This window comes from Poecilia mexicana, unplaced genomic scaffold (genome assembly GCF_051168715.1).
Source record: "Poecilia mexicana isolate PSO_F unplaced genomic scaffold, ASM5116871v1 scaffold_21, whole genome shotgun sequence".
Classification (NCBI taxonomy): domain Eukaryota; kingdom Metazoa; phylum Chordata; class Actinopteri; order Cyprinodontiformes; family Poeciliidae; genus Poecilia; species Poecilia mexicana.
Genome location: NW_028263390.1, coordinates 18949645 through 18974926, shown reverse-complemented (window position 1 = coordinate 18974926; position 25282 = coordinate 18949645). Strand labels below are relative to the sequence as shown.

At 37.5% G+C, this 25282-nt stretch overlaps 1 protein-coding gene across 3 annotated transcripts; it reads left to right on the top strand.

Moving 5' to 3' along the window:
• Positions 1-1787: 1787 nt before the first annotated feature.
• Positions 1788-24514, top strand: reps1 (RALBP1 associated Eps domain containing 1). 3 transcript variants are annotated; one of them, XM_088001916.1, is made up of 19 exons: positions 1788-2455; positions 6690-6813; positions 10107-10336; positions 11691-11853; positions 11958-12097; positions 13539-13701; positions 14512-14575; positions 14666-14820; positions 16426-16544; positions 16841-16921; positions 17230-17317; positions 17925-18026; positions 19051-19111; positions 19392-19590; positions 19687-19881; positions 20005-20094; positions 20379-20533; positions 20619-20724; positions 21312-24514. In XM_088001916.1, the coding sequence occupies exons 1-19, from the start codon at positions 2303-2305 to the stop codon at positions 21378-21380; spliced, it is 2457 nt and encodes an 818-aa protein (XP_087858042.1). In that variant the 5' UTR covers positions 1788-2302; the 3' UTR covers positions 21381-24514. The 3 variants fall into 3 exon arrangements, with proteins under 3 accessions (XP_087858042.1, XP_014831055.1, XP_014831057.1); XM_014975569.2 differs by having other exon boundaries at positions 16423-16544; XM_014975571.2 differs by lacking the exon at positions 16841-16921 and having other exon boundaries at positions 16423-16544.
• Positions 24515-25282: the final 768 nt, after the last annotated feature.

The window sequence follows — 25282 nt, the reverse complement described above, 5'->3', positions numbered from 1 at the left end:
TAATTTCACGATCTCTGGTTCATAATGGGCTAAAAGTTGGTTAAGTCTCATATTTATGCATTTGTCAACAAGAAAGAATTTATTTATTTTATTAAGAAAATTATATTAATGTAATACTTGATATTTTTTTGGCTACGAATTACTTTACATGGTTGAATCTGAAATGGTATGTATACATTTTAATTGTATACATTTCCATCTTGAATGAAAGTTCTACTCTATTTGCATATTTTTATGCTCAAAATGTGGTTTAATTTAGTTAATTATTTCACAATTGCCCTTTTGCATTTTGCGTTATGGTTTGTTCACCATACCAGAATTGCTACATGAAAAAGTTAAGCACATTAGGGTACAAGGAAAACCTTAATTACCACAACGTTAACAAGAATCTAAGTCAAATTATTAATATTTTATTTTTGCAGTGAACAAGGACAATCCTGGGTTATTTTTGTATCATTGATGCCTCTGACATCTTTCTGGAATAACTTCATGAAAACAGACAAAAATCCAGCATATTATTTATTTTTCCATAATAATTATAAAGTTAGGGGGAAAGCTACACTTTTTATTCTGAAATTACTCATCCGGGTCCCTACAGGCCAAACAGGAGCCCAGTAACGTTTGGGAACGTCAAGTTAAAGAGTAACATGCATAAAGTCAAGGCTCATACTGGAACTTGGCTCATTGTCCTTTCAAAACAAAAGCTCTTGTTCTCATTTATTTTTTATATGTCTGTGTTTAATTTGTTGAGTTATATTTAGTCAGATCTGTTTAACGTTACCCATAAAATTGTATGGGGCCCAAAGTAGAATTTGATTTTGGAGCCTAGTTAAAGCCCACCAAATTTATTAATTATTTAAACATTTGTATTATTCACCAAATCATGCTTTGTTGTTAACAGCTGACCCAACATTAGCACTTTAAGAACTTTTTGTGTGAATATTTAAAGTATGATGGTGTATTAGGGTTGCAGGACAAGACCGTTTCTATTTCTATATTTATTCTATTTAATTATTTATGATTTCTCTGATTTACTACTTTGGTCTGGCTGTGTTTAATTCATTGTACTTACAGAAAACCATGGAAATTTGTCCCTTGTCAAGATTTATTTGGTAAACAGCATGAAATATTACATACATAATTTCTACAGAAGCTGTAGAAATTATATTACTCAAAGTAGATTACAATTGTTTTGTTTGTATGATCATAACTGTTTGTAGCTCCTTAAAGTGCTATGTAAATAAAGTATGACAGCTTATTAGGGTCATTGTACATAGAAAAAAGAGGAGTACATTTCTACCAAAAAAGAGTCAGACATTATGAGATTAATCTCAGAAATTATCTAGAAAAGCTTTTCTGAGTTTGAAAAGTGAAAACAAAAAATTGCTGTAAAAAATCAGAAGTTTTGAGACTAATCTTAGAAATCTGTGTGGAAAAAACGTGGAATTTTTTCTGTTTGAAAAGTGGAAAAATTGTTATAGAAAATGCTGAGAATTTGAGATTAATTTCAGAAATCTTCATGAGATTTTGTTTTACATTTCTGAGTTTGAAAGTTGGAAATTTTCAACTAGAAATTTACATTTAATTTCTATAAAATTTCTGTTTTTTCTAGCAAAATTTCGACTTTCAAACTCAGACATTTCCACGTTTTCATCTAGAAAATTTGAGATTTTTTTGGCGGAAATTTACTCCTTTTTTGTAATAAAATCCAATGATATGCAAAACGGCCATTATTTTGAAGGGTAAACCGGAAGAAGCGCTCTTCCTCCGGGCCGGCTTGACAATGACGGCAGGAATGGCGGCTATGATTACCAGAGGAAGGAGCCCCAAGACCCTGAAACTTTACTTCTAACGGCCCAGCGGAGGAGTCTACCTCGGGCCAGGATCGGAACCACCATCCTGTCGCAGATCCGGGGGAGAAGAAGTCTTGTACCGCGAGATCAACGCGGCTGATGCTCACATCGAGGAGGCGGACGCACTTTGCTAGTTTAGCCTTCTGTTCGAGCCGCTGACTTTGATTCAAGGTAGCCGTGTTAGCGGTTGGCCACTTTGGCTTGGCTGCCCAACAAGTTAACTAACTGTGTGAAAGCTATCCTCGGCTGGGTAACCGTGCAGGGGTCAGCGTCGTTTACCGGGATTCAGTATTAGGGACGTTCGCGGAGCACAGTTTTACTGCTAACCTCACCGTTAGCCGACTTGGGATCCTGAAGTCTCATCCGTTTTCGGATCCTGCCCCAGCCATTGGCTAAGGGGGCTAATCAACGGCCAGCTAGTCCGCTTTCCTGCTTCACTCGGTACGACGATGGAAAGCTTAACGCTGAGTGATGTCGAGCAGAAATACTACTCGGAGCTTTTCGTCTACTGCGACACGGACAACACCAAAAAAGTGGCTTCTAATGGGAGAGTTCTTGACCTTTTCCGGGCGGCCCAGCTCCCCAGTGAAGTTGTCCTGCAGGTAAGCTAACCACAACCAGGTAGCAGTTTGCGTAAACTCCCAACCACCCCGCACGCCGCACAAATAGATGTTTATACGGAAGATGTATTAAACGGTGTTGCCTGTCAGAGTGATGACCTGAGGTTAGCCAGGCAGGTTAGCAAAGCTGCGCAGCGAGAGACACACCTTCCTCCGGCTAAAGTTAGCCAAACTACACGGCTGTGAATTAACTTCTCAGCTTCAGATCAACAAAATCAATCCTACACAGACCCGCGAACCTCAGTAACCCTACATGAAGTCAACAAACATGGCTGGTAATTAAAATTCAAAAGGATAAAATAGAAACACAAGCAGCTTTAATATCCCTTACATTTTATTCGTATCCATAGACGATCAAAACATTTTAAGGCCCCAAGCTGAACTTTATTAGGGGCCCCTTTTCCAGTAAAAGCCCATTTTCCACCATTATAAGTTGAAAAGAATCACTCAACTGCAAACAAGGAGCAGAAATAAGTAACGATTCTCATTATAAACATGGGTATTAAAGAATGCAACTATTTTATTTATTATAAGTAGTAGCTGTATTTGACAGTTTTTAAAATGCTTAAAAATTTGAACCACATTTACTATAGAAAATAAAGTGTACTAAATATCCCTTAAATTGATCATTTATAACTATTTTTCGTTTTTACATACTTATTTTGTGGAATAACATTATAATAAACCGATATAAGCTGGTTATTTATAACTGCCGTTTTCTGTAGTTTAATCTGAGTGATGCCTCTTCGGTAGCCACACCATGACTCTCCATATTTTTCCACACCTGGAAACATTTCCAAACTACCAAATTTATCTCTCTCACAGGTGAGAAAAGTGTAGGAACCGTCATTATTTTTATACCGTAAGAAGTTTTTTGATGAAGAATTGACACAAGTAACCAGTTAAGTCCTCATTTTTAGCAACAGTTGCTAAAGTTGTTCTTCAATTCCTTGATATCAACCTAATCTTGTCAAAATGAGTGCTACACAACAAAAAAATAATCTGTTAAGGTTTTCATCCGTTGTAAGATGTAATGTTCCCATCAGGCTTCGAGCTGACTGCTCAGTGTTTCCTCCCTTTTCCTTCCACTGATATCTGCCTCCCTGCTGTCAGGGTTGAGCTGACATACTGAACACATAGGCTTTATGTCACCGTGTGCACTTCTTAATGTAACAGCCAGCTGCAAGCTTAGAGTCTTCACCGCTGATCAACCCTCAAATACATTTTGGTTTTATGATCTAGTTGTGAAATTGTATGTATTCTGCTTAAAGGTAGCATTAATAAATGGGAAGATTAACTGGAACCAATCCTGTGAGATGTTTTAAAAGGTTTTAAGTCTGTAATATTCTTATCTTTCTTACTAAAAAACAATTTCATTGACTATACTAATATATTCCTTGCTTTTAAAACATGTTGGGATGTTTAGAGATGCGCAGATTATATCAATATTGAATTTAAATCATACAAAAACAATGTTTCTATTCATGATATGCATCAAAACTAATATTTCCAGTCCATGTGCATTGATTTAAGTTTAATTTAAAAAATAACTAATAATAATTGTATGGGATGATTAGTTTGAGGCATAAATATGGATATTTTTGTAATTTTATTTCTGATGGACTCCAATATAACAAAGAACATGCAGTAGATTTTTGCTTTTATTTGTTAAAGCCATTTAAAGAAATGTTTTAATCCTCAATCTAATCTCCCAAATTAAAACATCCTTTATGGACGTAATTTATTTTAACATCTTAAGATTTTATTTTTAATTGTTTCCCTTTGGGCATTCCATTTAATACACATAATTTTTGTGGTTTTAATTTTGAACAACCAAACAAAGTTGGTGTTGCAACGCTCTTTGGCAACAACTGCTTGGCTCTGCGGCCTCCACCCTGTCTGTTTCTATGCAAATAATGTTGAATTTCTGACCGCATGCATTTCTTTAAGAGCCCCTCAGTTTTCCTTTAGCTTAGTGGCGCCGCCTGACGATTTGCCGTGCGCTGGTGCAAACACGGCGATGTTGAGAGAGCATCTTCAGCTCCTGGTCTCTGTTAACTCTGACCGTTCTGGTGTGACTCGGCGTCGCTCAGCAGGCCAGTATTTGCCGTTTGTGAGTCAGCATCCTTCTCAAGGTCAACAAGGGGAGGCTGTGTGGTGGAAGAATTGTAATCCCTCTCTAGTTCGAAAATCCACACTGGGCACAGTGTTGATGCTGCAGTGTCATGTTGTAACAGGCTGAGAAAAGTGGCTGGTGCTTTATATGCACACACACACACACACACACACACACACACACACACACACACACACACACACACAGAGACTTAGATTAGGTCCTTTGTCAGCAGGAGCGGGATCGGTCAGCTGTGGCAGTTCCCAGTCCTGAAGGACTCCCACTTGAAGGCTTGTTCTAACGTTACGAAGCTGAACTCTCCTGATATCAGGCGGCTACAGTTTGCATTTCTGGTTGTGTGTATCCACGCTGTTTCTGGTGAAAGGCATTTCAAACATTTTTCAGATTTCTCCTTATCTGCCCACCCTGAAGGACTTTCAGAACAACAAAGTTTGGACACGATAACCAGTTTTACTGGACGATAAATTGTCCCAGAAGTTTTTGCGATAAACGATAATGTTGTTTTGAAACCAGTTTGAAGTAATACAATGGTAATGGCATAATAATGCAAGAACACGTTCTCAAAGATGAATAAACGTTATATTCTAATGAACATTTAACAATAGATAAACAAAACAACAAAAACGGCAAATAAAATGAGTTATAAAGTCTTTGTAAACAAAATTGTCCCCCAAAAAAGAGACCAAAGCACCAAACTGAAGATTTTAATCATCCAGTTTTTGGTAGAGAATAGGGCTGTTGTAAAGAAATATTTTAGTGTTTGATTATTTTATCAATTATTCTTATGATTAATTGAGTAATTGGATAAAAAAATGGCTAAAATTGGTAAATCTAACATAACAGCAGTATCACTATGGTATACAAACATCAGTCCAATTTTTCATATTTGAGCATCCCTAACAATTAATGTTCTCCAGTTTAGAAAATTTACCTCCAAGAGTAATATCTCACTTTCTAAGTTAACCTGAAGAAAAGTTACACAAAAATATGAAATTATATTCAATTTAATAATAAAGAGGCAGCCTCACAAATAAACTTATTGACCATGTCTATACTCCAGCTTTTAGTTTATGTATTCATTTTCAGTCAATTTTAATGGGTGAATTCTCACTTTGCCAGCCATTTATTGCTTTTGTGTCCTTGTTAGCGACTGGATTTAGTTCCTTAGTCACACAGAAACTCATCTACCAGCTCTGTACCGCCATGATGCGCTCTGCCACCCATTTGTTGAGACCGAGGTGATATGAAATTAATTTTCCGGTTCGTCCGTAAAGCTACACTTACGTTAAGCATCAACTACAACACCGGGCTGTAGTTGATGTGTTCAGTTTATCTGCTCACCTGTATAAATGCACCCGCTGCGCTCTTCACCGCCACTAGGCAGCAGGTCTGGGAGGAGAAAGGCTGCCGTACTCCAGGCGTCGCACCAGTTATTTTAAGGATGCTTATTGGTCCCCCAAAAAAACGATAAAAACCGACATTATGCTGCTAACACTTAGCTTTTGTCAACAACTCGGAGACGGAAGTGAGAGCATAAATAATCACCCGACCGCAACACGGTACGCAAAATAATAAACATAACTTAACGAAGCTTCGAGGCAGATAATTTTCCTTGAAGAATTTTAATAATCAAGTTACTCGAATCATTCAAGGAATCGTTTCAGCCCTTGTAGAAAGAGAAAAACAATAAATCACGCAAATGGAAATTATTGCGCTTGTTTTAATTTTTCATGCGATTGATTTATTGCTTATTGTAACAGGCGTAATCAGGTTTATGACATCTGATCATCTGCTAGCGAGAGCGCTAACAAATAAGAGAGTCGCTGTTCGACAAAAAAAAAAGTGCGATACTGTTTGGACAGTCATTTGGGTAGAAACAGAAGTTAAATCGTTGAAGGTGTGGATTCTGAGAGGGAAGTCCTGCTGAATACAGTGTTGACTCTTCCTCCTTATCTCTCTCTGTCTGTCTGTGTGTGTGTGTGTGTGTGTGTGTGTGTGTGTGTGTGTGTGTGTGTGTGTGTGTGTGTGTGTGTGTGTGTGTGTGTGTGTGTGTGTGTGTGTGTGTGTGTGTGTGTTCAGATCACAGAGTTGTGTGGAGCCACTCGGCTGGGTCACTTCGGACGGAGCCAGTTCTACATTGCGTTGAAGCTCATCGCCATCGCCCAGTCTGGGCTGCCCCTCAGGGTGGAAAGCCTCAATTCAGGTGAGTCCAAACCTGAATATTCTCATTGTCAGTGCGGCGCCTTTTATTAAAGCCTCTGTTGTTTGCATATGGAGCAGGAATACAGTAAACATTGACGTTTACTTTGAACGTAAACTGCTTGTGGAAAATAAAATCTCCTAGTTTGTAAGTAGAGTCGCGCTGGTTTGTTTTGAAACGGCCGGTAGCGTTTAAATTCAGAGTTTTATAGGGAATGGTTGTAATTTTCATCAATAAAAAGAGAAAATTGATCTATCGTCAAACATGATGACTGGCAATTTGTTTATAGAAACATCATAATCCATTTTATTTATGGTTTCTGTTATAAGTGGTTTTTATTTCTGTTTATTTTGGTCATGTTTGTCTTGGATATTTGAAATATCTTCCAGTTCTAGTGTGAATGTTCTTTACAAAATTACACTTAGTTATGATATTATAACTTGAAAATGGTCTCAAAACAATTATAATTTATTGCAATAAGTATCATCCAGCTGAATGTGTTATTGTGACAGGTATAGCTGCAATTAAGTGATTTTAGTTATCAATTTATTCTATCAATTATTCTGACGACTCTGGGGAAAAAATATTTGCACATCTTTCATTTAAGCCTTTTTTATACAATATTAAAAATACATTAAGAGATGCAAATAAACAATTCAATTCCTTTTTTAAATAAGAAAATAAACATTTTATTGCCTAAAATGCAGCAGCACAATATTCCTTTAGTTCATGCTTTATCATTTGTAGCAAAGGTTGCGTCTGCAACTAAATAAATATTTCTACCAACAACGTGAAAAGCTCAGCAGATCTGGTGGTTATTTTATTTGATTAATAGTTGAACATCAGAAGCTTCTTAGATTTTTTACAGTAATTTTCACTGGGTGAAGCTAAAAGAACGACATTTGAGTCTTTTGATGGAAAATATTTACAAACAAAAGTTTTTTTTTATCTTAAATGCAAAATATTTATATTTTCTGTACAGTTTTGGCTTAATTTCTGCTCTGAATCTGCTGCTGTTTCAACTTTTTTGGAGTGTATGGACCCCTCTCAACGTTTCTCAATGTTCGGTTGAATGCTAGGGCAGTCATTCATTCAGCGGCCCATCGTGTTCTTGAGTTAAAAATGTTTAAAGTTGACATGAAATTTAAAAATATTCCTTGATAATTATGTGTTATTGGAAGATTAACACCTGAACACCAGCTATAAAGTCTTAAAAAATGCAAACACTTTATAAAGAGTTAAATAAATAAGCAATGTTTAGCCTGTTGGGGGCACAAGAAAAGCCTGGTGGCCCGCCAGGCTTATAAAACACTGAGGGAAACCCTGCCTCTGTCATTCCTGTTTGCAATTATGCACTACTTTATGTTCAGATATAAATTTGAATAAAATATATGAAACGTTGTTACTGTAGCATGTATGAACGTGGCTTCCTGTTTGATTAAAGCACCCAAAGTTTTCACTCTTACTCTGAGTTGCATGTTGGGCCCTGAAATGTTGCAACATGCGCCGATGATTTCATAATTTGAACATTTGAGGAAGCGAAGCGACCACTTCCTTTTGCTATAAAAGGACACATTGTACCTCATGAAGGTTATTAACTTTGTTGGCCTTTTGAAGTTAAGTTTCCTGATTCAGTTGATATTGAATAAAGGAGTTCTGGTTAAAAAAGTTACTTTTGTTCCTCAGTAATTGAATGTTTGGCATTCCAGAAAACAGCAGAAGCCCGGAAGCATCCAGCCTCTCCAACTGTTTCAACTGGTTTATTTTTCAAGTTTTACAGAAAATACTTCTTTAGACATTTCTTTATATCATAAACTAAGATGCATATATTTTTAACAACTAGAGGCAACAGAATGCATCATAGATATATATAAATATATATATATATTTCTAAATTAAATTTGGCTCTTCAAGAGCGGAAAGAGACATGATTTGATTTGCACATGTACAGTAGGAGGTCTGCTGGGTTTATTCAGTTTATTTCTATAATCAGATCATCAGAATAGTTGTCCAGACTGATAATGGAGCAGAAATTTAAGCCTGAATTTAACCTCTTAAATTAAATCTGCACAATATCAGGAATATCAGCCATTTCTGAAAAACGTGATGATAATATAGATTATGTTCAGTCTCTCACCTATAATATTCAAATAGGTAGAGGTAATACGAACTCCGGTTATTTCATTAATGCAACTTTTTTACTTTATTAACATTAATTTAATAAAGTCAATCCAGCCGATACAGTCTCTTTTTTTCTAGAGAAAAACTTCCCAACCAGATTCTCCAAATGAAAAAATTTGTTATGATTAACCCACATTTTTCTGATTCTATATTTTCATTACAATTACACGATGCCACCTACCACTTTCAGTTAGAGTGAAATCTGTTGCAGTTTGAACGCCAAGCGAACTGCAAATCATTCCAAAATCAGGAAGTGGACTATAGAGCAGGGCATTCTGGGTAAATAAAACCAAAACAAACTCCTTGTGAGTCATCTTTTACTAAACATAAGAAAAACCCTACAACCGCTAAACGCTGATGCTACTCCATTGTAGTTGCGCTTATTCCTTCTTCAAAAGTTTTCATGTTGTTTCCTTCAGTAGCTTTCGGTACAGCGCCCCCACAGGCGAGGAGGGGAAGAGGTTTTTCAAAAGTTTTTGGTTCGTTTGACTCGGTGCAGTGAGAAAGCGAACCGCACCAACTGAAACATGAGTCAAATGTTGTAATTATGATCTCCACTTGAGCCGATGTAGCTCAATTTTTGTGAATTCTAAGATTTTATGTTCAATTTATTTAATGCTTCTCACTTTATCATCCAAAGGTTAACTATGTTTGATTCGTTTCACTCGTTTATGGTCACTTTTAACACGTTTATGGTTCACCGGGTTTTGCCCTCCTCTTTTCATTCTCCTCCTGTTTTATTGCTGTTTCTATTTAAAGACTAAAACACTTAAGATGTAGCTCTGAACACTTCAGAGCAAATATTAGCTCCCATATTTTACTGTAATCTTTTAATTTCGCACAAATAAGCCAAGCTGTGCTGAACAGATCAGTGCGTTTTATTTTGAGGAAACAAAAAATCTCCACACTGCTCCCATTTTATGGCTTTCCCTAATTTTACAAGCTATAATATTGTCAGCTGATGCCTACAACTGTATGACTCAGCTCAACGTGTAGACAGACTAGTTACAGACACATTTTCAGCGCCTGTGGAAAGAGACTGGATCATCGCTTTTCGTATTAAAATGCCTGGATTTGGTTTGATTTAATTCATTTTTTCCTTTACTTCTTGACAGTCAAAGATCTGCCGCTGCCCAGGTTCGTGGTGGGGAAGAACGAGGCAGAAGCGAGGCACGCTGCCCTTTACCAAGACGCAGACAGCCAAGGCTTGTACCCGGCGCCCGGAACTGCTTTAATACCCAGACCGCCAGGCCGGGGTCACCAGAACAAGAAAGGCCCCCCTTCCTCCACTTCACTTCCTGCCCACGAGGTCATCCAGCCCCTGGCGCCCAGCATAGAAGCTCAGGTTGGTAACCAGGCAGCAAATACTCTTATTTCTCAAGCTGTTTGCCAACGAAACCACTCAGATAGTAAATCTGGATGACTTTTACTAGTGTGGTCTTCATTTTGAAGAGTGATATACAACATTTCAAGCCTGCAGCTGCTACAGATAAGCTTCTGAAGTATTACTACTTTATTTTCCTGTGGGTGTTTGATGATTTGTTGCTCAAATTGCTTTCTCAGTGTTTTGACTTTCCAATCAGCCAAGTAGATCTTTTACACGCCGGTTATCTCTTCTCGTTTTGAAATTCATTCACTGGTTGCTTTAACATCCTACATCTGAAATGAAGCAGATAATTCACTTTGATCTGATTTGAATGCCCTAAAGGGGAGCTGTTATGCAAATTTCACATTTGCATGTTTTTGTACTTTCATTTCACTGCAAAAATGCAAAATCTTACCAAGTATTTCTGGTCTAGTTTTTAGTGCAAATATCGTATCGCACTTAAAATAAGACAAACTAACTTAAAAGTAACTTTTCAGCAAAATATTGAGGCTTGTTGTGAGTAAATAATTCCTTAATATTGATGGAAAACAATGCTTGTTCTGTTCGCAGATAATTGAACTAATAACCTGTGAAAAATGTCTTACAAGTTAAATAATCTGCCAATGGAACTGGTACCTTGGCATCAATATTAAGGAATTATTTACCTAAAATAAGTTTCTGTAACTTGCTAAAAAGTTTCTTGTGAGTTAGTTTTGTCTTATTTGAAGTTTGCTAAAGTATTTGCACTAAAAACTAGACAAAACAAACTTGGTAAGATTTTGCATTTTTGCATTGATGGGTTTCTGCTGCTTCTAAAAAATACCCATGTTTTTTGGTGTCTGGAAAATTAGCTGTTTCAAAAAAAAAAAAAAAAAAAAACTCCAGAATGCAATGTCACAAATTAGCAGGCGCTGCCTCGTTACCTAGCAACCCCAGCAGAGCTCCAGCTCGTTGCCTAGCAACCCAGGTGGGATTCCAGCACTACTGTAAGCACTGGAAGAGTGTTTGCTTTAACACAAAACAGTTAAGTTAGTTCAATTAACTTCTCTTTTGTCAATCTGAAGTGATTTGAAGTAGTTGGGTTAACTCGTTAATTTTATCTTAGTTGAACATAAAATCATAATGTTAGATTACTATATCTCTTTTGCTTTCAATTAACATAGTACAATTATGTGGAACCTGTTGAAATAAAAATAATTATGTTAAGTCATCCTTCACTATGTAGTATAGTCGATTAAATCACTTCAAATAGTGTTTTTAACTACAGATTACATAGATTTTTATCATTTTGTCAGCTAAAGATGTGTCCGATTTGCTTCCATATGATTCCCAGCCCGAACCGACGTCGCCGGTCATCTCCCCGCACCAGTCTCCCCCCACGTCCCCTCACTCTTGGAGAAAGCACAAACGGCAACACAGCGGAGGGAACGCAGACAGGCAACAAGTGGTGGCTGCAGCCGGAGCTGTGTGGACGCAGTTCAGAGAACCACAAACAGGTGACGGCTGCAGAACTCCGTCTTCAGCCGCCTGTGTGTTAATCTGAGCGTGGGAGGATTTTTCTTTTTTTTAAACGTCCTTTCCTGTGGTTCCTCCCTGCCAGGGCCAGTGACCGGTGATGGCATGTGGTCGTCTCACTCGCCCCCTCCTCCACTTCCCCCAAGCCAGGAAAGCTGGGTCAGTTTCACAGCAGACACCCCGCCCTCCAGCACGCTCCCAGCAATGCACCCGTCATCGGTCCAGGTAGGGCAGCGGCGCGAGACACGCCACTCATCTGACAGACCCAGCCGTCACTTTACATGATGTTGGGATCCTTCGATGTTGTTTAAATCTGTGTAGAAATCGTCTCTGAGAAGATTTGGAACCCAGTCAGTATATAACTAGCTTCAGTGTGTTAAAAAAACAAACAAAACTCTATTTTGACTCTTTAAAAATAGCACTGTATCCATAGCTAATTTTTTTTATTGTCATGTTTTTAATTTATTTTGCATATTATTACAATGTTATTACTATCTCACCCCCTAATATCCATTAGATATATTGTTTAGAAAAAATAAAATTCAAATTAGCTCATGCTATTAGCACCATGATGCAGGCAAACAGGACTGCTGTTATATTGAGTTTATCTTACTGTGTATCTAATGAATAAATAGATACAAGTGCATAAATTAATTCAATTTAAGGCCTTAAAATGTAATTTGGCCTTAAGTATATCTTACATTTTGTTGTGGCAGGTCTATTTAATTTTATATATATTATGTAGTATGTAAGTTTGTGTTCACACTTTTTATTCATTTTTCTTAAGTCTTATCTCCACAGAGACATTAACCAATATTAACGCATATAGTATTGTTTTTCAATATTGTGCAGCCCTACTGGGTTTTCTCTATATATAGAAAACTAAATCCATTCTATTAAATAATTTTTATTTGTATATTTGAACAAAGTCTCTATATGAAAGGGTTTTTGTATTGTGTAATTTTATCTGTAAAGGCAAAATGTCTTTAATAATTATAAAACAAATCAAAATAGATCTCTAGTAAAATCCAAATCCTTCCAGAACTTTTTGTTCATTGGAAAATAAAATAAAGTAAAGAAAGAATATTTGTTTCTTGAACCACAACACGCGTTTAAAACCAACTGATATCCAACCAGGACTGTTGTGTCCTTTTATCTTTTTTCTATTCATATTTAAAACCTGGTCACTGTAGGAATAATTTCCATAAATTCATAAGACAAAGCAGAGAAATTTGAATCTAAAAATGCAATATGTACAGAGAAATGTATAGGAACTCTTGATATAAAATGTATTTGAAACTAAAATATCTGCAGATATAGTGATGCAGCTCAGACGTCTTCCATCAGATTAGCCGGCGGCAGCAGTTGCTGCAAACATAAAACAAGAGAAATGCAAACCACAGTTGTGCCTTTAAAGATCAGTCAGCGTTTTTTGGCTCTGCCTTGTCAGCTGGCGCTGCTGAACTGGGACTTCAGCAGCTATTTTAACTCTTCAAATAAAAGCTTGTATCTAATTTTAGGCAGACTTCACTTCTATTTTAGTTTTTGAGACATAAAAAAACATCTCCATGTTTCAAGGCACTGACACTTTTTTGAAATTTCTCTTCAGTGTTGACTTTAAAATAAAAAGTTTTTGCTGGTTTTTAACTACAGTTGTCGCCTGTAGGAAAGCACAACGATACGAACCGTGGCCTCGGCTGCGACGACCAACGAGATCCAGCGACAGTCCAGCGGCTACGACGATCCCTGGAAAATCACAGACGAGCAGAGACAGTATTACATCAACCAGTTCAAAACTATTCAACCAGACCTCACTGGCTTAATACCTGGTAGGGAAAAACATATAAACTCTCAAATAAAGTTTGTTACAGAGCCCCATAGGGGACATGGAGGACTTTTTCTTTTGTGTTAATTCTCAATACTTTTGCCTTCTCTGCCTTCTCTCTCAATACTTTTCTGTTCTCTCAGTAGTTTTGCATTCTCTCTCTCAATACTTTTGCCTTCTCTCTCAATACGTTTGCCTTCTCTCTCAATACGTTTGCCTTCTCTCCCAGTAATGTCCTGATCGGTTCATGCTGCATAGTTGAATACTGAAAGTCTTTCTTATGGTGGCCACCGTAATTTCTGCTAGATTTTTCCATCTTCGTTATTATCTTGTTTGTGAAATATCTGAAGTTTTATATATTTTCCTTTAGGGTAGAAATTCACCACACACCTATGATATAAACAGAAACTTTCTGTAAGAAGGAAAGAAATAATACATTCAAACTATTTGGACTATTTCTGAGTTATTTTCGTGGAGTAATAAAGTCATCTGACAGTTTTTATTGTGTCTTTTTGTGTTGGTCGTCTGAATGGTTACTAATGCTCAACCTTACTCAAACAGACATAAACATGCAGTTTATTAATTGATTTTCAGTCAGTATTTTGCACCAAACAGTTAAGAATATATAAGCACGTTTTCACTGAGGCGCTTTAAATGTGTATATATTTGAAATTTTATATTGACATTTGTGACTGCATAAAAAATAGACCAGATTTGCTTAACGCAAAGGAAACATTTTCCCCCATGTCCCTTATGGGGCTCCGTAGGTTGTAACAGAAAAAGTGTTTTAAACGTCACTTTTTGTGTGTTTCAGGCTCAGCCGCGAAAGAGTTCTTCACTAAGTCAAAGCTACCGATTTTAGAGCTGTCACATATTTGGTGAGTTATCATTATTGCTGATGCTTCCTGCAGCGTTGCACTCAACCTCAGGGCCCTAAAACCGAAAAGCTTTTTTCCTGTTATTTGAAGGGAGCTGTCGGACTTCGATAAAGACGGAGCTCTGACCCTGGACGAGTTCTGCGCGGCCTTTCACCTCGTCGTGGCCAGAAAAAACGGCTACGACCTTCCAGAGAAACTTCCAGAGAGCCTCATGCCGAAGCTGATTGATCTGGATGACTCAGCAGGTTTGCTCATATTCTGCGGACTCGTCTGTTTAAGCTGATGTGCATTTTTATAAGCAAAGACTCGATGAAATGCTAAGGCAAGGGTGTCCAAATTTTTTACCAAGTGAGCCAAAGTTGTCGACTCAAAAGTAGTCGCGGACCGAAAAAGCAACATAAAATCAAGCGAATAAAGTAGCTTTCTATATTTGGAGTTATTGGAAATCCAAATATAGAAAGTGATTTTTACATATTGGGGCCATTGCAGATAAGAAAAAAGGAGTAAAATTCCATCAAAAAGCAGAAATTTTATGAGTAGTCTCAGAAATTTTCTAGAAAATATTTCATTTGAAATTCAGAAATTTCCATGTTTTTTTTGTTTTTTTTTAGACAATTTCTTAGTCTAAACAAAATTCTAGAAAAAAAGGAGTAAATTTATGTCAAAAAGCAAACATTTTGTGCGTAATCTGAGAAATGTTCTAGAAAATTTCTAAATTTCATTTGAAATTCAGAAATGTCCACGTTTTTTTCTTTTTTAATTCTTGATATTAATCTATGAAAGTTTTTATCTAAAAAAAATGTCTAAGATTGAGTTTTTTGGCTTAAATCAACTATTTACTACTACTGTTGCCTATTTGCTGTATTAGAAGAAACATTTAGTTTTGATAGAATCAATTTACCTTCAGTAATAAGAACAGGATTTGGGTCACTTTCCTTCACAACGCTTGCTGCGTTGATTTTAACTTTTGTTAAAACTTGGTTATAAAAAGACAAATACTTTGTGTTGTACTTTACATTTCCCTGTGTAAGAAACTTATGTTGATAATTTTCACCCTGATTTCAAATTAAGTCTCCATCTGCATCGACGAGCATGCATCATTTTCGATTTATGGTTGTGGGCCGCAAAAAATCAGTCCAAGGGCCACAAATGGCCCCTGGACCGCACTTTGGCCACCTCTGTGCTAAGAGATTAAAGGAGCCCCTTTCATTTGCATTAAAGAAATTATTGAAAACAAAAGCCAGCGGTGTTGTAGTTGTGTTGTTACTTGAACCGAATTCTAGTTTGTAGCGGACTACAGCGCAGGGCATTCTGGGTAAATACAACCAAAACTGCCTAGCCTAGCACAAAGGGGAGAAATGCCTCATGGATTTTAAAAAAAAATCAAAACAGAAATCATACAAACCGCTACAATCTGAAGCTACTCCATTTTTGTTTACATTTTGTGAAGAAGGAAGTTGCGCTTGTTTTCATGTCGTTTCCTTCAGTAGTTCTTTGTGCAGCGCCCCCACAGGCGAGGAGGGAAACAGGTTTTTAAATTAGTTTGGGACTCGATGCAGAGTGAAAACGAACAGCAGCAGCTGAAAATGTAACAAATGTTGTAACTTTACTTGTACCTGTTGATGACCTAAATATGTGATTCAGTGTTTTTTTGGTAGCTGGAGTTTAGATTTTATAGCTATTTATGATTTTATTCATATGAAGGACAAGGAAGACAGAAACCTCCGTTTTATGTGATTTGTTTTATAAGTTAAATGTTTTAAACACTTAAATTGTCTTGCTGTATCCCAGGAAATGAGGGTTTTAATTTCATCGAGTTTTTCTCCTCCTGGTTTTTTTGTGTCCAGAAGTTCCTGAGCCGGCGGCTGAAGTCGGGTACTCGGCTTCGCCGGTGGAGGTCACCCCCAACAAATCGCCCTCCATGCCTTCGCTCAACCAGGCCTGGCCAGAGATGAACCAGAGCAACGAGGTTCAACCATCACACCTCTGCATTTTTACACTTTTAAACTCAAACCTCTGTTTGCTCTTTGCTTGGTTTGCATTTGATTCATCCTAATTGCTCAAGATTTCATCTCTTCTTCCTCATCATTAAACATAATTATTGCTAATTCAGCACCTCTTCCCGCCCTCTTTGGGACCGTGACGGCAGTTTAGCCTCCACAGTCGCGCCCAAACGCGAGGATTTTTCAATAAAAGTGTGATGTCACTGTTTCCGGCTGACTGACATGTTTGTTGTTTTTTTTTCTTGCTGTCTGTCTCCTGCAGCAGTGGGAGACGTTTAGCGAGCGCTCCTCCAGCTCACAAACTCTGACCCAATTTGACTCTAACATTGCACCAGCTGACCCTGTAAGTCAATCACTTGGCATGCACGGTTTCACAGAGTAATGCACAGACATTAACCCTTCCTGGATCTTTTTCTGTCTGTATCATCCTCTCTGCGCATGTTGATTTCTGATTCAACTTCTGCAGGAAATCGGCTCGTTTTCCTCCAGCAAACCGGATATTCCTTAAATACTTGAAAAATAAATCTTGTGCTTGAACATTGATGCTCGTAAAATGACACTTTGCGTCTGAAATGGATGTTATAATCGATTAAATTGAAACAAACTGCCTGTTTTAGCCTGGAGTTCATTATGTGGATGCGTGTCTTTCAGGACACGGCCATCGTCCACCCAGTTCCCATCCGGATGACTCCTAGTAAGATTCACATGCAGGAGATGGAGCTGAAGAGGACGGGCAGCGGTACGACTGTTTTCTGGCTTCTGGTTTTGTTTCCCTGCTTTCCAAGGATAAAATTGTGATTAAATTTACATTTTCTGGCTCAAGTTTGAAGCTTTTTCAATGGAGGAAATGGTTTTGAAGGCTCTTTTTTTGGGGATTGGTGGTCACAGTTCAGGTATTATTTGGACTCATTGTTGCCACGGTTACATGTGACAGCTGTCCAACAGTAAAAAAAGAAAAGAAGCAAAAATCCTTAAAGTTGCACATCTGCAACTAGAGTGAATAATTGCTCCAAAAAGCAATGCAGCATCCAGAAAAGTTAAGAGCAAATTATGATGCTGCTCTGCCGCGATGCTGCCTTTCTTTATTATAGAGACTTGAACTCTGACCTTAACTGAGGAAAGTGAAACTTGCCAAGAAACATCTAAACGGATGTCAATAATTTTCTCATGTGTATTAAATTTAATCAGACATTAGCTTTAATATTTGTTGCTTATTTGACCTAATTCCTTATCCGTCTGTCTAAACATTTGTGTTCGACAAAAACAGAACAAAAGAGAGCAAATACTACTTTACAGCATTTCTTGAATTTATCGTTTTATGAAAACTTTTCTTTGTATTTTTCCAGATCACAATCATCCTACCAGTCCGCTGCTGGCAAAACCCCCAGAACTGTCCGAAGAAACCAAACTGCCTCCTTCCATGAAGTTTGTAGCTGCCAACACCGTCGGTGAGTGGCCAAAAGGTGGCGCTAAAGCTCCTCAGGAAGGATCCAGACTTTAGAGAGAAATTAAAAGAGGCAACTTTTATTTCTTAATGTTTTAGTCATTATTCTTAATCTGACTAATTAATTGTAGTTCTGGTTAAAAATTGTACTTTATGGGCTTGTTGAGTCATTTTAACTAGAGGTGAAATTGATGACAAATCTGGTTAAAATCAAAACAGATTTGTGGATTTAACTAAATTTAGTCATCCAAAAAGAAGTCAAACGGATTAAAAAATTATTTATTTATACTGAAACTACGATTAACAACACAGATTAACTCTATTTACTAATTATGGGATTGAAAAGTCAAACTGGTTTTGAAACAAAGGGATCAGTGGTGTGGTTATTTATTGTTTTTCAGGGTTTGTGCAGGTGCTTAAAATCCTTAAAAATGCTTGAATTAGGTATTTTCAAGGTTTGGAAAGTGCTTGATATTCACATATTTTGTAACAAAGTGAAATCTATTGTTTGATTAAAGACCTAAACTACATATTTTCATTCACCTTATAATAAAGACATTTTTTTCTCACTGTCTAAGTTTAAATGAAACTAAACTTGTTTTAGGTCAATTAAAATCAACAAAATTATTTCTATTTACTAACTGCCAGAAAATATGGTGAGAAAATTTTTTAGTGATTGTTTTTTTTTTACTTTTTCTGTATATTTTGTTTTTATGCATTTAATTTGATCATTCATTTGTTTTGTTTCATGAGTTATTCGTTTTAACATTTGAAATAAAAGGTCGACTTATATTTTATATGTTAATTATTAAAATTGGGTTTTTTTTGTTAGTGTTTTTGTTCTCATCAGTCTGCAGGGTTTGTCAGACGTTTCAGAAAATGACATTTTGTTGCGTTTTAGTTACTTTATACCATCACAAGACATCATTAATAACAGTAATAAATCATAACATATAATAATGAGTTGAAACTCTTGTTTCAACCTGTGGGAAACGTGTTTTACTGATTATTATTTTCCTCTTTTATAGGTGATGGTTACAGCAGCTCCGACTCGTTCACGTCAGATCAGGAGCCAATCACCAGGCAAAGGTTTGTTTTTCTTATTTTATAGCTTAGAACAAAACTTTCAGTTATTCTGTCATTTACAATAATTTAATTTTGTTGGCATAATTTCACGCAAGTAATTTAGCAAAATCTCATCTGTAATTGTCAATAAATACATTTATTTAGAGGTGGGAGAGAATAATTGAGGGTTAGTATCACTTATGGACCTCAAGTAAGGCTTTATTTCTGGTTTCTGTTTGGATTGGTGCTAATTGAAGGATAAAATGTAAATATTTTATCCCTTAAGTGAGCTGTTTGCGTTCAGGTCTCAGTCGGGTGCGTCTCCAGAGGCGCTGAAGGTCGTAGCCCCACCCCCTCCGCCTCCTCGCCCCCAGCAGTCCCACTCTCGCTCGTCGTCTTTGGACATGAATCGCACCTTCGCTGCCCCGGCGGCACCAGGCCAGCCCCAGCCGTCTGCGATCGCGTTTCCTCCTGCGGTGCCGCCTCGACCGCTGCCCACACAGGTAACCGCGCTGAAAGACCAAAAACAAACTGGTTTTACTTCCTGCTAACGTTACAAAAGCCTCCGCTGATCCATTTCCTGTCCCGCCTGCTTGCAGTCGTCGGTACCGCTCACTGGGCATCGTGTGGAGGCAGAGGGTGTCCCTGCAGGGGGCGCTGTTCTCACCACCACCTCCCCGCAGCAGATTCCTCAGCAACCCAACTTCGCCGACTTCAGCCAGTTTCAGGCGTTTGCTGCGTCTGAGCAGCCGTCCAGCCTGCCGGACATCGACAAGCACAGCGAGGCGGGACAGGTACGCTCGCACCTGGCCGCAACTATTCTGATTCTTTGCTTTGTTATGAAAATGTTTTAAGTAGTGTTTCAATTTCCTGTGTAATTACTGAAAGTACTGATTTTGTTGTGTTTGCACCAACAGGCAGACAAGATATCAGAGGGAGCCGGCCCTTTAAGAGCAGTGAAAAGTGACGGCCCAGCAGATGAGAGAACATCGGCTACAGTCAACTCTGTAAGTCGATTCTTAAACTCTATGGCGTGGCCAACAGCAGCTTATTTTGATTAAAGTGACAGAGGCTCTAAAACAGCTCAGTGAGCAGAATAAAATCTCATCATTTAAGAAGAATTTTGTAATCAACATGTTTTGTATACATAATCAATTACCTATAAAGTTCAAATAAAAGCTACAAACGCTTTAATAAGATACTTACACTGTTGTGTGTATTTGATTTAAGACACAGTGCTTTAACTAGACCGTTAATCCCAGTCAGTGACGGTGCTTTATTCTCCCTAAAGGCCAAGGGTTCGTCGGGCCCTCTGGCTCCGCCACCAAAGCCCGTTCGGCGGCGGTTGAAGTCTGAGGACGAGCTCCGACCCGAAGACGAGCAGATCGGACCCCAGAAAGCCGGCGCCATCGCTGCACCCCTCACCTCTCAGCCCTCCATCCCCAGGTCTGAACCCTCCGTCTGATAAAAGGCTTCCAGTGCTGCAGCTTGGAAAGTTTAGTGGAAGAAAAAAAAATTTCTGTATTTTTAGATCGATTGGAAAGGACAAAAAGGCAATTCAAGCTTCCATCAGAAGAAACAAGGAGACAAACACAGTATTGGCTCGACTCAACAGTGAACTACAGCAACAACTGAAGGTAAAAACATTACAAAAAATAACTGGGTGATCAATTTTCCTACAAATTATTCGATAAACGATAATATAGTCATTTTGAGACTGTTGTCATGAAGCGTTATTCGGTAAATAAATACACTTTTAATGCGACTTTGCATTAAAAGTGTATTTATTTACTAAATAATACAAAGTTGAGATTTTAATGGACATTTAAAGCAAATTTTAGTGCAGCTTTGCATTAAAAGCGCCTTATTTACCCAACGATGCTTCATGACAACAGTTGTAATCTGGTTTATGTTCTTAACTTGTTATATCACGTTTATTACAGTGTCGTCAGTCTTATTCACACCCTTTCTAATAAAGTGTTGCCGACATTTTAAACGTCTAAAATAAATAAAACGAGTGAAACTGATTATGAAATCTCAACAAAACAAGGCTTCTGGTAAAACTGCCAGTTAGGACTTCTGCAACGAAAAGTTTCCAAAATGGCGGCTTTTCAGTCATAATGAGCGTTATTACTGATGCGAATCCAAAAACATCTTTCTTTAGTGTCTTCACTGCTTGTTGTGGCGATCCTAAGTGTTTGCTGATTCCTGTCGATGTTTCCAGGATCTGCTGGAGGAGAGGATATCCCTGGAAGTGCAGCTGGAGCAGCTCCGGCCTTTCTCCCACCTCTAGCCGAACACGCGGAGCAGAACTCGGCCGTAGCTCCGCGGCTCTCCTTCCCTCCGCTCCTCTCGCCTTCCATCGTCATTTCCCCGGTCGGAGGCCGCCGGGCGTCCCGTTAAACGAAACCCTCTCCCTCTGATCTGTCGCACAGTCTTAGCAACAAATGGAGAAGAGAGGAGCAGATTTCACCACCCGGCACTTTTCACATCTCTTTTTTTCTTTTCTTTGTTTTTCTGAAGAGGATGACGAAAAAACGGCGAAACGTGAAGACGAAGCACCTGGTTTCTGACGATGGAAACGCCGTCTTCAGGAACAAATCGTTGTGTTGGTGTGACTGGTTTTGTTTTTGTTCCTCTTAAAGCAGCTTAATTAGAGGCTCGCACCAGTAAGTCCAAATTGCCGTTGAAAATTTGGTTAATTTAAGGAAACAAAAACATTTGTTTACCTTTTGAGGGAAACGGTAAAAAATAAATAAATAAATCTGGTCAGTAATATTCAGAAATAGTTTAAAATCTGATCCGTTTTATTCTAAATAAAATAAAACTTTGACCAAAGAAAAAATTAAAGTTGGAGTAAGGTTCTGTGGAAACACCTTAAGCAGTTAATATCTTACTGTCGGTAGATAACTCTCTTGGCGTCTTCATTTAGTATAAATCTGGATTAGCTACTAGCACTTAAAAATGCTATTTTTATTTCCTTTTACCAGTTGTCAGGTTTACATTTGACGGTTATTTACACAGAAATGGGTGTTAATTCACAAAACAAATCCATGTTGGAGGTGGTGCGCCACCAATAGACTTCCTATGTGTAACACGCTCTGAAAATGCCACATGTAATTTATTACCAGTCAGAGAAACTGTAACTAAGCTGCATTAACTAGCAAGATAATATATCAGTTTGAGTTGATGCAGTTTTATTTTAGGTAACAAAATGAACCACAAATGCTTTACATGTTCTGTTCTCGGGGAAGATAATAGGTGACGGACTGCCTCCAACATAAATTTTCTACTTGACAAATTTAGAGGTTCAGAAAATAGTTTTTGATAAAACATTGACTTCAGCTCCAACTAATCTGCATTTACCCTAAATAAAGACACAAAGAGAGTCGGCTGCAGCCTGTAAGATATAAAATACTCGCATTGTTTTAACTGAACTTCACTTCAAAAAATCCAAAACGATTATTTTAAACACACCTGCTGTAGATTTAGGCAGAATTAAGAGAACTGACTGTTTTTATATAAAGACTGAAAATTGGACCACCCAAAGTTTATCTTATTGCTTTTTCATCAAATTGAGGAATGTGGTGTGAGCAGCTTTGTATTTGATTTATAAGAGCCGAATAAAAGAAGGTTTCCCAAGCGAGCTGGTTTCTACGACAGCGTGTCAGGGTCACTGTAGACGGAACAAAAAAAGAAATCTCAGAAAATTTCTAGAAAGACAGAAAAGTTTGAATTTGCTTGAAAAAAAAACTGAAAGTTTGAGATAAATCTCAGAAATTTTCTTGAAAAAACGTGGAAATTTCTAAGTTTCGAAAGTCAAAAATGGAGTTTTGAAACTCAGAAAATTTCCAAAAATCACAAATTAAAATTTTTTAATCTCAAAATTTGAGTTGTTTTTTTTTTTTTCCAAGTTTTCATACTTTTTTGTTTTTACTCCTGTATTTTTTTCTATCTACAGCGGCACTGAAACACTTCTGTAAATTTGAGAGGAAAGCTGCGTCTCATCCTGTGATTATGAATTCAGTCCTTCCTGCTGCTGCCAGTCAGCTGTGTGTGTGTGTGTGTGTGTGTGTGTGTGTGTGTGTGTGTGTGTGTGTGTGTGTGTGTGTGTGTGTGTGTGTGTTTGTGCGTTTTCCCTTCGTGTTTTCAGGTTTTTTGTGACTGAATGCTTCGACTCTTGAAGACTGAACTGTTGCTCCTTCACTTTTTCTGGTTTGAAGACGAGAACTGCACATCCTCTTCTTTTTTCATACTTTTTTGTTTTCTATCTAAAACATTTCAGCTTTTTTTATTATTTTTCTCCTCAAGCTGCAGGTTTTTGGGAAGTCGTTTGTAGCAGGACCAGACGTTCTGTTTTGAAGATTTTTTATTTTATTGTTTGGTTTATGAAGAAACGCGTTCGCAGATCTGATTGGGAGTTGAGTCGTGTTTGTAAAATAGACGTAAAATAAAAATGAGCTGTTTTCCAATCGGCCGAAGCAGCGCTATGCAACTATGTGTGAATCATTTCCACAGAGCGACTTTAGCTGTTTGTTCTCCGGTCGTAGCAGCTGTGTGACCCGGTTTTGTATCGTAGCTCTTCCAGAACTCCATCTGCTGTATGTTTGTGGTATTTGTCTGCCTTTTTCTGTTGGTACTGATGAGCTTCCTTCCTCACTGTGTTCCTCGGCTCCAGAGGAGAATTAATTTTATTTTTTTCTGTGAAATGTGACCCTTTCCTGGTGGAGACCAGTTGGCCATATGGGAGACCTGAACGACCAAAATGCACTTTGAACTCATCCACTTTGATTTTGATTTATTTCTAACCAGCTTCTTCTTGTCTTTATTTTTTTTTTTAAACTTGGAGCATCCTGAAATGTCTCATTTTCTGAATGTTTTGTAGGTGAAGCATTGTTTTCTAAAGCCTTACTCGCCCTGATTGGATTGGTGTTCAGGTTTCCATAGCGACTGATTGAGCTCTCGTTCTTTTTTTGTTTTTTCCTCCTGCTGTTGTGGATGATGGTGTACTTCTCGTGTGTGTTTGTGCGCGCGCATCGTTTGGAAACCAGATTAAAAACCTTCCAGGAATATTTAATGTTTGCTCGCACAATGGCTCCCTCCTCGTTCAACCCAAAAACAAAAAGCAAAATAAAAAAAGGCAATCCAGACAGGCAGAAGCAATCAGTCTCATATGAAGTCTGTGAACTTTCAGATGCCATTTTCTCCCCAGATCTGTGTTGTATATTGTATATGATACACACTTTTGGACTCATGTAAATTTGCATTAATTGCTGGCTAACAGCAGAAGAATATTCTATTTAATTCCTTCTCTCTTGGCTGTGGGATCCTAGATGTTTAACTGCATGGATGTACTGTATCTCTGCAGAATTAACTAGCAGCTGTGTGATTTTTACACAAAAATAAAAAACGGCACAATATTTTAAACATGGCTCCTTCTGATCATTTGTTGCATCATCCAGAAATTTTGAGGACAATTGCAAGCTGCTGATTTAAATTATGGCGTCTTTCTCAGAATGGGAAGAGGCAAATTTTTGACCTGGAAAATTCAAAATTCACGACTTTTCAAACTCATTGATTTTTCTATAAAATCTCTGAGAAAAGAAAATTCTCAAAATTTGATTTTGTTTTTCTGGCAATTTTTTTACTTGTAAAATTCAGAACTTTCTATGTTCTAGAAAATTTCAGGAATCTCAAAATTTTAAGTTTTCCTGTCAATTTTTGAGTTTTTTTCTAGAAAATTTCACAAATTAAGCTCAATTTGTGCTTTTCTGGCATTTTTTTTTACTTTTCAAGCTCAATTTTTATTTTTCTAGATTTTGTTGAAATCTACCAAATTTTAAACTTCTCAAATAAAAATTCTAGAACATTTCTGAAATGAAGCTCAATTTGAGCTTCTCTAGCAAATTGCTGTTTTTTTTTAAACTCAGAAAATTCCTTTTTTTCTAGAAAGTTTGAGATAAATCTCAATTTTTTTCCTACAAATTTTCAGACTCAACTTTTTTTTAAATTTGAGATCTCAAATTTTGAGATTTTCTAGCAAATTTCCAACATTTCAAACTCATAACTTTTTTTTCCTATAGAAAATTTCTGTGCTTAATTCTGAAATTTGAGTTTTTTGGAGAAAATTCGGTTTTTTTTTCTATCTACAATTGGCCTAATTTCCAGTGACAAAAACTTAACTTTTTTCTTTTG